General features: G+C 39.8%; 3 protein-coding genes across 4 annotated transcripts; 2 read left to right on the forward strand and 1 right to left on the reverse strand.

Annotated features, from left to right (window-relative positions):
* Positions 1 to 145: 145 nt before the first annotated feature.
* Positions 146 to 1,892, reverse strand: LOC131470355 (endonuclease domain-containing 1 protein-like). Its single transcript, XM_058646123.1, has 2 exons — positions 1,506 to 1,892; positions 146 to 1,385 (listed from the first exon to the last, which is right to left on the reverse strand). Exons 1-2 carry the CDS (start codon positions 1,794 to 1,796, stop codon positions 780 to 782), a joined length of 897 nt encoding a protein of 298 aa, XP_058502106.1. The 5' UTR covers positions 1,797 to 1,892; the 3' UTR covers positions 146 to 779.
* A 3,203-nt stretch (positions 1,893 to 5,095) lies between these two features.
* On the forward strand, positions 5,096 to 6,529 carry aplnr2 (apelin receptor 2). Its single transcript, XM_058645489.1, has one exon. It carries the CDS (start codon positions 5,096 to 5,098, stop codon positions 6,527 to 6,529), a length of 1,434 nt encoding a protein of 477 aa, XP_058501472.1.
* A 1,047-nt stretch (positions 6,530 to 7,576) lies between these two features.
* hdac10 (histone deacetylase 10) lies at positions 7,577 to 14,728 on the forward strand. 2 transcript variants are annotated; one of them, XM_058645775.1, is made up of 20 exons: positions 7,577 to 7,767; positions 8,649 to 8,783; positions 8,882 to 8,978; positions 9,151 to 9,248; positions 9,653 to 9,757; positions 9,960 to 10,028; positions 10,115 to 10,241; positions 10,471 to 10,536; positions 10,619 to 10,678; positions 10,847 to 10,936; positions 11,207 to 11,313; positions 11,425 to 11,492; positions 12,088 to 12,310; positions 12,395 to 12,488; positions 12,597 to 12,682; positions 12,847 to 12,903; positions 13,003 to 13,084; positions 13,349 to 13,537; positions 13,642 to 13,801; positions 13,892 to 14,728. In XM_058645775.1, the coding sequence occupies exons 1-20, from the start codon at positions 7,709 to 7,711 to the stop codon at positions 13,927 to 13,929; spliced, it is 2,010 nt and encodes a 669-aa protein (XP_058501758.1). In that variant the 5' UTR covers positions 7,577 to 7,708; the 3' UTR covers positions 13,930 to 14,728. The 2 variants fall into 2 exon arrangements, with proteins under 2 accessions (XP_058501758.1, XP_058501759.1); XM_058645776.1 differs by lacking the exons at positions 7,577 to 7,767; positions 8,649 to 8,783 and having other exon boundaries at positions 8,908 to 9,022.
* Positions 14,729 to 14,752: the final 24 nt, after the last annotated feature.

Consider the following 14,752-nt stretch of genomic DNA (forward strand, 5'->3'; position numbering starts at 1 on the left):
TCTGTCTTCCTGTATTTGGATAATTCATTTATCTGATTTTAATGCTCATGTCTGTAGCATGTATGACCTGCTCTGCCAAAGCACAGACAAAGAAATTACTCTTTATCCACAGGAATCATATGAACAAAATCACCAATAATGGCAGAAACACTTTATTTATTGTGGTCACAAATTGAACAAATGCTGTGCCCAAGTTAAACTGTCATCAACAAGAAAACGTCCCAATTTACTGATTAAATAAAAAAGAGAGAGCAGAGATATGCTGCAGTTAATGTGTAAATGTAAAACTGTTGATTTAATCTCCCCCAACTGAACAAAAGACACTACACAGGCATTTACAGTCTGCAGTCATGAAGAGGATACATTAGCATAAGATAAAGTGAAGGTGAATGAACGACTACAGCAGTGTGTTCTGCGGTATAGAAGGCAAAATATTGCCCCATGAAATACAACACAAAAGATATAGTATATGGACTATATGGAGTTAAATTAAAATATACTGTATGATGTCCTTAGTAACTCATTGATGAACAAATAGCTGATGAGAAACACCAAATTTACGCGTGAGAAACGTTAACCAACAGCCAAGGACTCAGAAAGAGAAATTACCTGCAAACCTAAATGCTATAATAGAAATCTAAGTTATGCATGTGAAAAAGACGTTTTGTATTCCCAGGAAAATTCCAAAATGTTAAATTAAATTCGAATTAACATTGAGAGAATTGTTTGTTACAAGTGTGGAATGTAGGGATAATACAAAAACTGATTGACCGATGTTTTTATGGCAGGTGCAGGCCACCATTAGCACTATTAGCAGGCACACAGTTGTCATAGAAGATCTGGAAAGAGCTCCTAACATAAGTCACACTCTTCAGAAAGTCCTCTAGCTGTTGGACCGTCATTTCCTGAACCTTATTATTCTCCCTGTCGTTGAGTCCGTGGGCTGCAAACGCAGGGAACTTTGAACGCTCTGGGTAAGGGGCATTGTGGTCAAAATCAACGCAACAGTAGGCTGACCAGAAGTAGCTGGGGATGCCCAGGCGGTCGGTGTTGTGGCGACGTATCATGTGACCTGAAGTGGTGACCCCGGTGATCACATAGGCAGTGCCTCGGCAGTAATTGTTGAGCCGCCTGCGAATGGTGTGCTCGTGCTTTTTCCAGGGACCTATGTTGAAATCTCGGACCTGAGGAACCACATTGGTCAGAGTGTAGGTGGCTGCTTTGTCATCAAGATTGGCCTGGTGCTCGTCTGGGTTCAGCTGCCCACGTTCGAAGATCACCGTGTCAGAGTAGTCATCCAGGACGGCCTGCGCAGCTTCTAGCATCTTTGGAATATTTTCTGAAGGCAACTGCTGCATCTCTCTGGGACCAGTTGCAATGGACAGCTGCCAGGATAAATAATTATTAACCAAACCAAACAAATCCCTGAATGATCTCTTCAAAATGATCTTAAACACGTAAAATTATATTTTGTAAGATTTCTTTGGAGAAAAAAACATCCCTACCTGTGGCTCATACATCCAAGGCACATCAGCCTTCTTGGAGCCATCTGAGCGTTTGAAGGTATATGCAGAATAAACAGGGATGTGGCTGAAGGTGTCATACAGAGTCACAAATCGCGGTTTTCCCTCGTAGAACTGGCAGATCTTTTTAAGCGACTTCTCCTCAAGCCCTCGAGGCAGCGTGCCCATGTACAGGAACTCTTTGCACCCAGGGGATATGTCTTCCTGCACCTCTGCTCCCACTGACACAACAAGCAGACAGATGAAGGCCTGATGTACTCTGTAGACCATCATGATGAACCTGTAGTCCAACAGTACATTCAGTCCCTTTGAAAAGTTGTCCTGCTCTGTGGAGTCGGCTCCCTCTATGCCTCACACCATTTCGGGCACATTATGCAAATGCTTATCTTTTCCCTTTGCAAGTACCAAAATTCATTATAAACAGCAGCAGCAGCAGCCATGACAGGCACTGACAACCTCAGGCACCTTTTCTAAAGTTAAAATTCTGAAGGGTTGCCAAAGTTTTTCTAGACTTAAAAACTTGAGTGACAGTGTCAAAACCGGAGGAGCAATTTATGGAGATTAATGGAACAGAATTATCACTGATATGCTCCTACAAGCCATTAACTCTTAACGCTTAAGTCTGTCATGTACAAACCTGTAGAAAACCTTATTGAGTGAAAGGGCTTGTGTTTTGAGGCTTTACTATACATAATTGTTACTTTATAAAAAAAACAAAAAAAAACTAAAGTGCATTAACATTAAAATATGTGTTATGGGGCTTCATTTTATTACAGAAAAGGATAGAAATGAGAAATGAGAGCTCCCACTCTTAATTTCCCCAGGATAGTCATCTCCATATCAGCACTGCTTTCAGGGGCATGCTTTCATTAAAACTTTAATTAAAAACTTGAATTAAACAAACGAAACACGACAATTGTTTGGACTTCATTTTACATCTGAAAGCCTGCAGGTCGGTTGGAGTAATTCCAATATCAAGTCCATATGATTCTGTGGGGATTTCCAGTAACATTCCACGAATATGCATAACCGGGGCATAAATGATGTCATATCATCATGATTCAGTTGTATAGGACCATGAAGCAGTCCTTACATTGTATAAATGATACAGTGTTTCTGTTACTGTTAAAACTGTCTTTCTGTCTGACTATATTTATACATACAACTTGACTTATAACTTGCAGGATTTGAATGACTTCAGACTTGCTTGAGACTTAAAGGTTATGATTTCCATGTCTGCATTTTTACAACCTGGACCAGTGTCATTCTGACTGTTATATACTTCCGGCTAACATTTAGTTCTGTCCTGTCTCAGAGTTCAATGTGCAGCTCTATTGCTCCAAACCTGTTGTTTTACACTGCATTGAATTTGCTGCCCCGTTGATTCCCCACTGTGATGCTCAGACTCTTTTCTCCTCAATAAAACTGTTGTATTTACACTTTCTACCTTGTCCTCTGTCAGTATGTAAACTTGTGTGTGTTCATCTGCATTTTGTCTGGGACTGAAAGGACGATTGCTTAGAAAATCTCTGTTTCCATAACAACAGGTTGATGGCAGTGTGACCTCTGCCCCTGTGGAAACAAACACTTCCTCTTTACGCATTGACTATCTCAAATGTTTACACTGTAACCCCATTGTGAGCGACAGTATCCGACATCCATCTTATATGTGATGGGAGCTGAAATACAGAACTATACAGAGTCCAAGGACCATGAAGAAAAGTTCAGTTGAAATATTTGATCCTTTAATTGTCATCTTTGAAACTGATATGCTGGTATATTGTGCAAAAACAGATTTTTTTTAGCATTATTTTTCTTCTCCAACAAGTCGAGGGGTGATTTCAAATATTAGATGTGATAAATTATCTCTTACTCACCCCTCAAACATATTCCCTCCAGTATTTTGTTGCCGGTATGTTAATTTGTAATTCTTTGCCCATTTTTTCTTTTACATTTGCATCTACAATTATACGTTTTTGCATTATCCTATAAATATGTGATGTCCTTCAGGTTTGCTGTTGTATCCTCTTCTCAGTGTTTTATGAGTTAGCTTCGAACCTGTAAATAGTTTTTTAAAATATTTTAGATTTTTCTTTTGAAGAACTGAATGACCTTTTTAAATAATATTCCTGATGCATAATTATACAGTGCAGAAAAATAGCAAAATCTCTAAATGCCAGTAATAGAGAATTTGCTCTAGAGAATGGAGAATAAGAATTTGCAGTGATTTGTTTAACCATGAAATAGCAATATAGTTGTGAGTTAAGATCTAAAGGTTAGTTAGATTTAAAGGCCTTTTTTTCCAAAGACAGAAACAAAAATGTATTCATGCTGACACTCAAACATTGATTCCTCTGTTGTGATGATGTGGTCAGACTACGACTGTGAGGGCGGTTAGTTGTTGTTTGTGCTCTCTGTGGGATGTGACATTTGAGCAAGCGTTTAAACATGTGAAACGCTGAAAACAAAGAGTTTATCCGTGTTTGCACTCATTCGAATACTGTATGAGCATGTGGACGTGCTTGTGTCTGTGCACAGTGACCATGATTGAGGGAAAGGGTCCTGTTTGTATGTCTGTTTGCGTGCCTCCAGTTTGTGTGCATTTGTGGGGGACTTATTGTGTCTCTCGGGAGGTTTTTGTGTTTGTGTTGCACAGGGATTGTTTGCTGGTCTCGTAACTCTATGCTGGGGTGGTCTGGCTTGTGTGTGTGTGTTCAGATTTAAAAGAAGACACACCTTCTCCAGCTGACAGTACAGAGACAGAGAGAGAGTTAACAAGAGATGACCCAGAGACAAAATGATATGAGAGGACACAAGTTAAGAAAATCTCAGAGAAGATTTCACCAACACTGATGCAGCAGCCTGAGGTAAATGTTTTGCACTTCTACTGAGATTTTTGTTTTCTGTTTCTGTTTTTGCATGACATTTGACTAAGCACCAGCAAAAGTGCAACTTAAATTTGATCTTTGATTACTTTAACTGACCTAAGGTCTCATGTTTAAACTATTCCTGATGTTGCTCATCCTGATTCATCGCTGATTATCATTAGGTTTCACACTTTTCACCTGCTCTCTAAACGTACTTAGTGCAAGGACAGAGGTTCCACTCTCCTTATTACAAATCACTACTTATTCCAAACTTATTTTAAAGCTGTTACTTTAAGGTAAAACAAAAGTGGTACAATGATGGTTTAAAGGTGTAAACAAGGTCTGACATGGTTACAGGGAGTGCTTTGATTATTTAAAGAGTGAGGTTTCAAATCATTGAAAATGTCAGCAGGTGAAATTTCATCCTGACTTGTTACTATCTGTGCATGTACAATGTTTGATGATGCAAATGTGTATGAATTTCACTCCATTCTATGTTATTACAGAGCATCCAAGTCAATGTAAAGAAGAAGTGAAAGAGAAGAGGAGGGTAATCAATCCACAACTGACACCAGCGCCTACAACAGTTTTATCTAAAACATCTACTTTTTGCTCCTGAACTGTGAACTGACAGAGCACAACAGGAAATACTGAAATACTTTCAGTTACTTGAATGGCAAATCATTTCAAATAGAAACACAAGCGATGGACGGACTGCCAGATAATGAATTCCTCATCTCCCCCTCTCCTTCTCCTCCTCCCCTTGACTACTGTGACTACACTGACTGGTCTCCCTCCTTCTCCATCATCCCTTCCATTTACCTACTGGCCTTCCTGGTTGGTTGCCTGGGCAACGGCCTGGTGCTCTGGGTCTACCTGGATCGAGGCGAGGGGAGGAGAACAAGCGTCGTAGGCAAAGACCAAACTGGAGTTGAAACATACTGTTGCGCCAGACTTTTCAGGATGAGGGAACAAAACATCGACAGACGCCGAGTTCAGAATGAGACCTTTTCCCCGAAAAACAAGATAAAAAGCTACAGACCCTCATCTCACTCCTCCACCTCCTCCTCCTATCCTCCCACCATCCCTCGTTCCACCCGTTCACTAACAGACTCTCTTATAGCCAGCTTAGCATTAGCTGACCTTTGTTTTCTTGTGACCCTTCCTCTGTGGGCTGTCTACACAGCCTTGGGCTACCACTGGCCTTTCGGGCAACCCCTCTGCCAAATCAGCAGCTTCCTTACTGCCCTCAACATGTATGCCAGCGTGTTCAGCCTAAGCATGCTCAGTGTGGAGCGTTACTGGGTTTTGACTGGACGCCGACACTCCAGCCTCCATGCCCCACAGAGCTGCCCCAGCAGGGCTTTGTTAATTATTGGCGGAGTGTGGATTCTGGCGGGGGTGCTGGCACTTCCTGGTTTGCTGCTACGCTCTGTCCAGGAGTTGGAACTAGACTCTGATTCTGAGGATGATTGGCCGGGAGAGCAGGCTGACCCTGGAGCTGTCCTTCTCTCCTGCCAGATGGATTACTCCATGCTGATAGGCGCAGAGCTTGATGAGGCAGAAAAAGAGAGGGCAGAGATGTGGTGGGCAGCCATCCTAAGTCTTAAATCCACCCTGATTGGCTTTGTGCTTCCTCTTGTTATCTTACTGGTCTGTTACTGTTCACTCGCTCAGCTCCTCAGCAGACATTTTGGACAAGGCCCTCGTCCTGACCGCAGACGCCAGCGCAGACTTCTCAGGGTCATTGTTTCTTTAGTGATGGCTTTCTTCTTGTGCTGGCTCCCTCTGCATGTTAATAAAACGGTGTCCATGCTTCTGGAGTTTGGTTTTGTGCCATACTCCTGTTCTTTAGATCAGATTTTATTGACTGCTCAACCGTATGTCACCTGTTTAGCTTACCTTAACTCCTGCCTCAACCCACTTCTCTATGCTGCCTGTGATCCATCTTTTCGGAAGAGATGCAGAGGAGCTCTTCTCATGTTGTGCCGGATAAGCAGAAGAGGAGGGGAGGGAAAGATAGATGGAGGAGAGGAAGAGAAAGAGGAAAGGAGCTCAGCATTTCCCACGAGAACACAGGAGGAAACAGCAGACAGGGCAGAGGAGGAGACAGCAAACGTCACATTGGGCAAAGGGTGAGAGGGCACAAGAACCAATGCTGCATGTCCAAGAGAATACAGCTTAAAAATAAAAAGCAATCCTTCATAAATGAAGGGTGATGACAAATAACATCAACAATGGACTGAGTTCAAAAGTGGGCCAGATTCATACTGTGGCACAAATGACATTCACATATTCAAAAGTACATTTTATTTAGATAAAATAAACAAACATGAGTTCATTATTATCTGTCTCCAGTCCACACATTCCCACAAGAAAAATGCCACCACTTCCCCAGAGATGAACCTCCCCAGCAACAAATATTTGGTTATTTGATCTGTTTCTATGTATTTGTTTTAATAATCTCTCTTGTTTACTGGTTTGTGCTGCATATTTTTAATATGTGTGTGTGTGTGTGTGTGTCCCACCCCCATTAAATTAGTCCTGTGAACTCATGAGTCTTCTTGAATGACCAATTTGACTTTGCCACAAGAAAATAAGGTATATGTGCATTACAGCATGCAAAAAGAAACTAAGAAGTGGGTGTGGGACATGTGTTGGGCCAGTAATTAAAAAAAAGACTATAAATAAGTATGTAAACAAATAGGCAAATGGCAAAGGAGTTACATATCTTTGTTATACGTAACAAAGTGTGCTTTAAAGATGATTCAGATAGTTTGACTAATAAAAATTAGAAAGTAGGTACAGTAAGCAACAAATATTCTATGATATGAAAATACAAAATTAATCTTTGTTCAGAACCATATTTAGTGATTTAGTTTAACTGATGGTTGCAACACACTCAAAAAAAGTTGTGACAGAGTGTTCTAGTCTGAGTCACAGCACCTTTTCTTTAAATTATACTTTTTAATCATTTGGGTATTCATTCATTCATTCATTCAATAATGTTTGTCTAATGTTGTGTCCTGCACCTGAGGGCACAGGGCTGCTGTAGCCAATCCTAGCTGACATAGGATTTGCGTTTGCCAAATCTCTCGAGGGAAAAGTCACAGACATTGACAATGATTGACGTTTACCGTATCCAATAGCGCTGTATGTGCGTCAGGCACGCCCCCGCGACAGAGTCAAACAGGACCCGCGTGTTCATCCTGTTCCGAGAAACTTCCCTTCTCTTTGCACCTGTTGGACAACTTATGTGCAGCTGTAACGTTGTTGCTCTCACTCGACTCTGCTCGCCCGGTGTGAGAAACACTGAAGATGGGAACAGCACTAATTTACGATGAGGAGATGACCAGATACAAACTGCTCTGGGTTGAGTGAGTACACATAGCGTGCTGCTAATAGTTACCGTGTTAAACAAATCAAGTTGAACGAACGTTTTCGTGTTTGTTACACAACGTAACTTAAAGCGTTGAGCATACTCCGGTAGAATGACGCTACAGGCTGTAACTTATGATAAGCTAGTTGACGAATAAGGAGTGTACAAGTATTATATCATTTAACGTTGTCTTTACGCTGGTGTTATTGTCGCGTAGGAACTGAAGTTGCCCATTGTTGTTGTTAGTCCGGTCACTTAGCAAGGAGCACCAGTATTATTTTATTTTATTTTTTCCCATCTTCTTCATGGTTTTTCATACATTACCATCATACAAAGTATATCTTAAAAAAAAGGAACAAAGTAGGCGAATAAGTTTATAATACAAGTGCTAATCCTAATATACGTCTTTCGGGAAACGGTGTAAAACATCTTTGGTTTCAACTGGTGATGGGACTATATCACTTTATACCACTTTTGTGTCCGTTCTGTTAGTCCGATACTGTCATTTTAGACCATTTATGAAATATGAAGCTGTTAACAACTGTGTAACAAATATTGTTCTTCCAAAAAGAAGACAATAAACAGCCCAAACATGACTAAGGTTTTTTACAGTCTGTGCATAGTGAAGCAGGCGATATACATGTATGTGTGCATATAACACATCCATTACCTTTTTATTCTTTTCATCCTTTAATTTTATCTTTATTCATTATTTTACTTAATAAGGCTGCGACCTTTCTACTCTTGTTGTGTTTCACTTACAGTAGGGTCTATTTATTTATTAGGTTTTTATGCTTTAAATGTAAAAATAGAACTGCTAAACCCACAGTAAAAGTCCTGTAATTTTAACAAGTGTTTGAAATGTTTGTCATTCTTCAGTCCATTATGCAAGATTGAAGTTCCTGAGCGTCTGATAGTGAGTTATGAGGCTTTGGTCAAGAGTGGTCTGGCTGATCGTTGCGTCTCTGTGCCTGTTCGAGAGGCGACCGATGCGGACATTCTTCTGGTTCACAGGTTGGAGGAACTTCCATTTGGTTCACTTACTAAAATTTTAAAAGATGAATACCTCAACTCATCCACCTGCATGTACCTTTTTTTTTTGCCATCAACAGTGAAGAATATTTGCAGGCAGTGAAGACGACCCCTTTCATGACTTTGGAAGAGATGCAGGATTTTTGTGCCCAGTATGGTGATGTCTACTTCCACCCAGTTAGTCCCTCTCTTCATGTTCTTACTCGCTTACTTTGGCTTTGGTCAGTCGATCACATTTCAAGTTTCTTCTTTCAGTGGTCCTTACAGAAATTATTTTTCAGGTTGTGGTGTTAAAAGTGGGTACATTTGACTTCAGACTAAACATCCTTCATCTTATTAACTGTCCTAGAACATCTATCACTGTGCCACGCTGGCTGCAGGAGCAGCACTGCAACTGGTGGACAGTGTCATGACCGGGAAGGTGAGGAATGGCATGGCTCTGGTCAGGTGAGACCGTTTAACCACTACTTATACTATTTATATCTCTAAAGGGAACACAGTGTAGCATTTGCTCTTGGGCTCCCCCCCACAGTTGGTAAACGGTATTGTTTGTTACAATAGTCGTAAATGATATGTTTATTTACCTCGTTTGAGTGAGGGAAAAGGGAGGGGGTTGTGAGGTATGCCATAAAGTAGAATGTTGTAGCTTTTTTGTCACATGTTACCGAAAACCAGAAGTTAATGAACCAAAGTAATCATCTTGATGGTCCATTTGAAGGTTGAAATCCTACATTATGTCATATTAAGTCAGCCTTTTTTTTTTTCACTAAATAATCTATTATTTCAATTCCTTGATATAAAGATATGTTGTTATAAATGTTTTCAAAAAGTATATCACTGCTCTTTGCCAGACCCCCAGGACACCACAGTATGCACAATGCTGCCAGTGGTTTCTGCATTTTCAACAATGTGGCCATAGCAGCACAATATGCAAAGCAGAAATATGGAGTTAAAAGGTAACATAATTAACTCTATGACTGTGTTCATTGTGTCTCCATATGTTTATGTACTTAACAGTGAAAAACCACCGCTCTCTGAATTTTTATTTTTTTTATCAGAATTATTTTCACTTGTGAATAAATCTAAAGTCATTTCAGGGTGTGGGTTTTTTTTCAGGGATCGCTCATATTTATTTACCTGTTCATTTTTTTTTTTTAGGGTATTGATAGTTGACTGGGATATACATCATGGTCAAGGTGTTCAGTACTGTTTTGAAGACGATCCAAGGTGAGACTTTGCTGTTGAGAGGACACTGAATTGTTTCCGGCTCTTCTTCTGGTGTAATAAATGCTGCATGTTTCATTTTTCCACAGTGTTCTCTACTTTTCCTGGCACCGCTATGAGCATCAGAAATTCTGGCCTAAACTCAGAGAATCGGACTTTGACAGTGTTGGCAAAGAGAAAGGAGCTGGTTTTAATATTAATGTGCCATGGAACAAGGTAAGGAGCCAGAGAAATACTGGTCACTTGAAGACATTATTTCTAATTAAGTATTTGTCATTTTTTTAGGTTGATTTTAAGACTATGGCAGAAAGAGTTCATGCTTTATTTAGCATAATGTAGTTACACAGTATGGAGAGCACAACCACCTTCATCAGTTATTTAATACAGTATATAAACACATCAACGTTTGTGTATGTATTTAATGGGCTTTTTAATGACTTCTCAGGTTGACATGCAGAACAGTGACTATCTTTCAATCTTCCATCATCTTCTTTTGCCCATCGCATATGAGGTGAGGCCAAAGATATGCACTCAGTCAGCGGATAGACTGATGTGTTGGAGGTGATTAAACTGAGCAAGTTTGTTTGTCACAGTTTTGCCCTGACTTGGTGTTGGTCTGTGCCGGCTTTGACTCAGCCATTGGTGACCCAGAGGTAATGAATATATTCTTGTGTATTCTAAATTATGCAGTATCCTATGCATAGTCAAGCTTTGTCCATCTTTCTTTGCATTTATATATCATAATTATATGTGTGTATGTTGTCCATCATTCGGACATGAGAAGTGGTAAACTGAATTTAGTGATTGTCGTTGGTTTCCAGGGTGAAATGTGTGCGACGCCTGACATCTTTGCCCACCTCACTCACCTTCTCATGAACCTTGCAGGAGGCAAACTGTGTGCTGTGCTGGAGGTCAGCTTATCATTGTCTTAATTGTCTATTAAGATGAAAACAAACAAAAAATCTATATGGATCCCTTTGCCACCTCAGCTGTTTTTCTCTCTACTGCACATACTATCCAGTGGGCTATTAGGACAGAAAATCAAACACAAAAGTCTAATCTGTTGATATGTTACATGGTCCTATTCACGCCATTATTTGTTAAACCCACAGTCTGTGGCAGTTCTGCATATTTCTAGAAATTTGGTGCTTAATTGTAAAAGTTTTAATTGTGTTTTCCAGGGAGGATACAACTTAACGTCCCTTGCTCAGTCTGTGTGTCAAACAGTTCAAACATTGCTTGGAGATCCTCCACCTCGACCTGCAAACCTTGATGGTCCCTGTCAAAGGTCTCTCTCTCTCTCTCCCTCTCTCTCGCTCTGTCAGTTGAATTTATATGTCAAATTTATTTAGGGTTTTTATTGCGCAACTGGAGTGGATTTGTTGTTTTCTCTTTTCAGTACAGTTGAGTCCCTTCACTGTGTCAGATCAACTCATAGGCAATACTGGTCCTGCCTCAAACATGCAGGTATAACATCCACATTATTTATTTCTTGGAATATTCCTGAAAAGAGTGCAATGGTAGTTTAGAATTGTCAGCAGCACATTAAGTGTTTATTTAAATACTGTGTAAAGTGATTAAGAGCTGCTGAACGTCACTATATCAAAGTTCCTGTTCAACAAACATGTCGAAAAGCAACATTTTCTAACCAACTAAGGCTTTGGAGCGTCATTGAGCCATATTTTTAGACACACCTAAAATACCTTGAACAGAACACGATAATTAATTTATCCACAGTAGTAATTGTTTTCTTTTTGTTTTTCAGCCACTGTGTCCTAATAAACTTTTTCACATCTGCAAAAGTACTATATTCTGATACACAGAATATAGTACTACTGCAGATGTGATATGTGTGTGTGTGTACATACATATATATATGTGAATGTACATATATGTGTGTACCTCACAACATATATATATATATATATATATATATATATATATAGGGTTGTGACATGTGACCGCTCATAGTCAGATTATGACTCGCGTTTATGTCGTATTCTTACGATAACACGTACAACTAGAAATAACAGATCTAATAATGTGTCACTCCTTTCTCCAGCTGATCTACCCACTTTTGATGTCAGTACCAAGGGCTTGTCATTAGATGAAAGTCTGGATTCAGAGGAAAGCGAAGAGGAGCATGTGTGGCCAGAACCTCCAAAACGACTCACACCTGCGATTCGTGCTGCTCTTTTGCTCCCTGATGGTATCACCTGTCCAGATGGATGTTACCGCCAAAGTGTCTCAGAGTGTCTCGACCCACTAATAGTCACTAAACTCAAGTATGGAGCTGTGGTTCTGCTCATTACTCATAGTTCTTGAATGTATTTCTTATTGTTGACACAGTTGTGTTTTGCCTTCACCAGGGAGAATATCCTTACAGATTCAGAGGATGACAGCGATGCTCTCTCAACATTTTCCAGTCTTATTGACCTTGTAGAGAAAATGGAGAAGGACGAGGTAATGTCAGAATTATAATTGTTATGTTGTGATGTGTTCTCTTTGTTTTGCTTACCAGTGAACATGAGCTATAGGCTTCCATCATTATACCTAACAACTGCCTCTCAGGTCTGCAGTGGCTTGGCGCTGGTTCATGACGTCTCTAAGGCGATGAAGTGTGTTGTCCCGCATGCTGCATCTGCACTAAAGAACCGGTATAACAATGTGGATCTAAACTATACATACCTCTGATTGTGTGCTTTAATATAGTGTATCTAAAACATTGTTACTAACTAGTTAAAACATATGAGAGAACCTACCACTCAGTTACACTATTAAAAACATTCAGTGATACTGCTTTTTTTTCCTCTCACTAAAGGGTTTTGGTCATTTGTGTTGGAGATGGAAAGGTTCCGATTCACGTCTGTGAAGATGGGTGATTGTCACTTGTGAATAAAAATACAAAATATTATCCCTTTAGCAAATTAAAAGATTTGTATTGTCTGCCAAAGCTCAAACATCTTTCTGTCTGTAGGAAAGTACTTATGGTGCAGTTGAGCAACAAAGAATCACAGGAACCTGAAAGCAGATATTTCATTCCTGTGTGTCTGAAGGAGGTATGTGTATAAGACATTCTTATGTGTATGTTAGTATATTCAGTTCTCTACTAGATGACCCATTTGATTAAATATTTTGAAGCAATGTTAGATTGATGTAAATATTGCAAGATATTTTGAATAATGCAATTATAGTTATAATGTAATTATATACAGATAGGTTGGTGTTCTTCATATCGTCCACCACTACTTGTGCCTTGAGTAGTGTTCTACTGGTCTCTGTATTCTACTGGAAATTATCATGTGTATATGTTGTCTTTGCAGGGCTGTACTGATGTTTCAGGGTTCATTCAGGCCATGTTGAGTCTCCTTCTGCCTTTGGGATACGAGTACGATCCCAGTCTGGTTGTGTTGGTTCAGATGTCAGATAGTGGGTTGTGTGAGAGCATGTGGCTACAGCTAACAAGTCTGCTACGTGGCCTTGCACAAGGACACATGCTGGTGCTCATGCAGGTAAGGCACATTTCATGAAAGCTACCTTGTTCTTTGTTGATGTAGATGTACAAGTTTCACAGAATGTGATCTGTTTCAATCTGCTTATGTTGCTCTTCTTTTAGAAGGGTAACGAGGCACGTGTAAGTCCCACAGCCTCCTCCCTCCTTGGTGACCCTGCCCCATCCTTGGGGCCACTTGTGGCCCCTCTACCAGAGAACGTGGACTCTGTGGAGATGCTGAGACACAGGTTGAAGGCTGACTGGAAACTACTGCAGACCATAGGTCAATCCACAACAGCAGCATCAAATATTAAGAGAGTTTTTAAAGCTTAGCTGTAATGTATTAACTCTCATGTCTGTCTCCTACAAACAGCTCAAGAAATTGGAAGAGATGACGAGGATGGAAGCTGAGACATCTTTTTTTTTTTTTTTATCGCAGTAAATGCAAATGCTGTGAATGCTATGCTGAATTACCTTTGTGCATCAAATGGAATTTAGAAACATTAACTTGCTTCTTTTTAAACTGAAAAGCACATGGTTATTGATAAACTCCTAGTTCTAATGTAGTTACAGGCTTAATGGGGGAATTTTGTCTCTACACTTGTTTTATACATTATTAGTGACTGTTACCTTTGATGGTGCCCTCATAATAAGCCTTTGAATATAATATGTTACTTCATAAAACTAATGTAACATTGTCTTCTTCAACAGCCAACACAGGTTGGCTTAGAAGCAGAAAGAGTAGAGTGTACTTACTATCAAAATAACTCAAAGTAATAGCTGTGACAAAGATTTGGGTTATTTACCAAGTGAATACAGCACATTCAACATGGTGTTTGTTGTTTTTATGTTGTGCAAAGTCAATAATCATTTGCATCTGATTGGAATGATGTGAGTGAAAGTTGGTCTTACATGCAAGCTGTCAATGAGTAAAACACATACAACATGTGTATGTAATGCTTAAGCATGCCTTGCATAAACCTGGCAGAGTAGACCTTTTTTCACAGCAGACATGACATGACATGAAAAAGAACAAGCACAAGCTTTGCCAATAACATTAGGGTTCCACTGCAGGTTTAAGAGAAACATGCTATAGTAAGAGTAGATCAATACTAAACACTTGACACTTTAACCTCAACATTTTTTAAAACTGTATACATCTTTCCTGTATTTGTTTTGCATGTGTTCAATTAAAATGGTGAAATAATGATACTGTAAAGCCATTGTCGCATTA

This window comes from Solea solea, chromosome 12 (genome assembly GCF_958295425.1).
Source record: "Solea solea chromosome 12, fSolSol10.1, whole genome shotgun sequence".
Classification (NCBI taxonomy): domain Eukaryota; kingdom Metazoa; phylum Chordata; class Actinopteri; order Pleuronectiformes; family Soleidae; genus Solea; species Solea solea.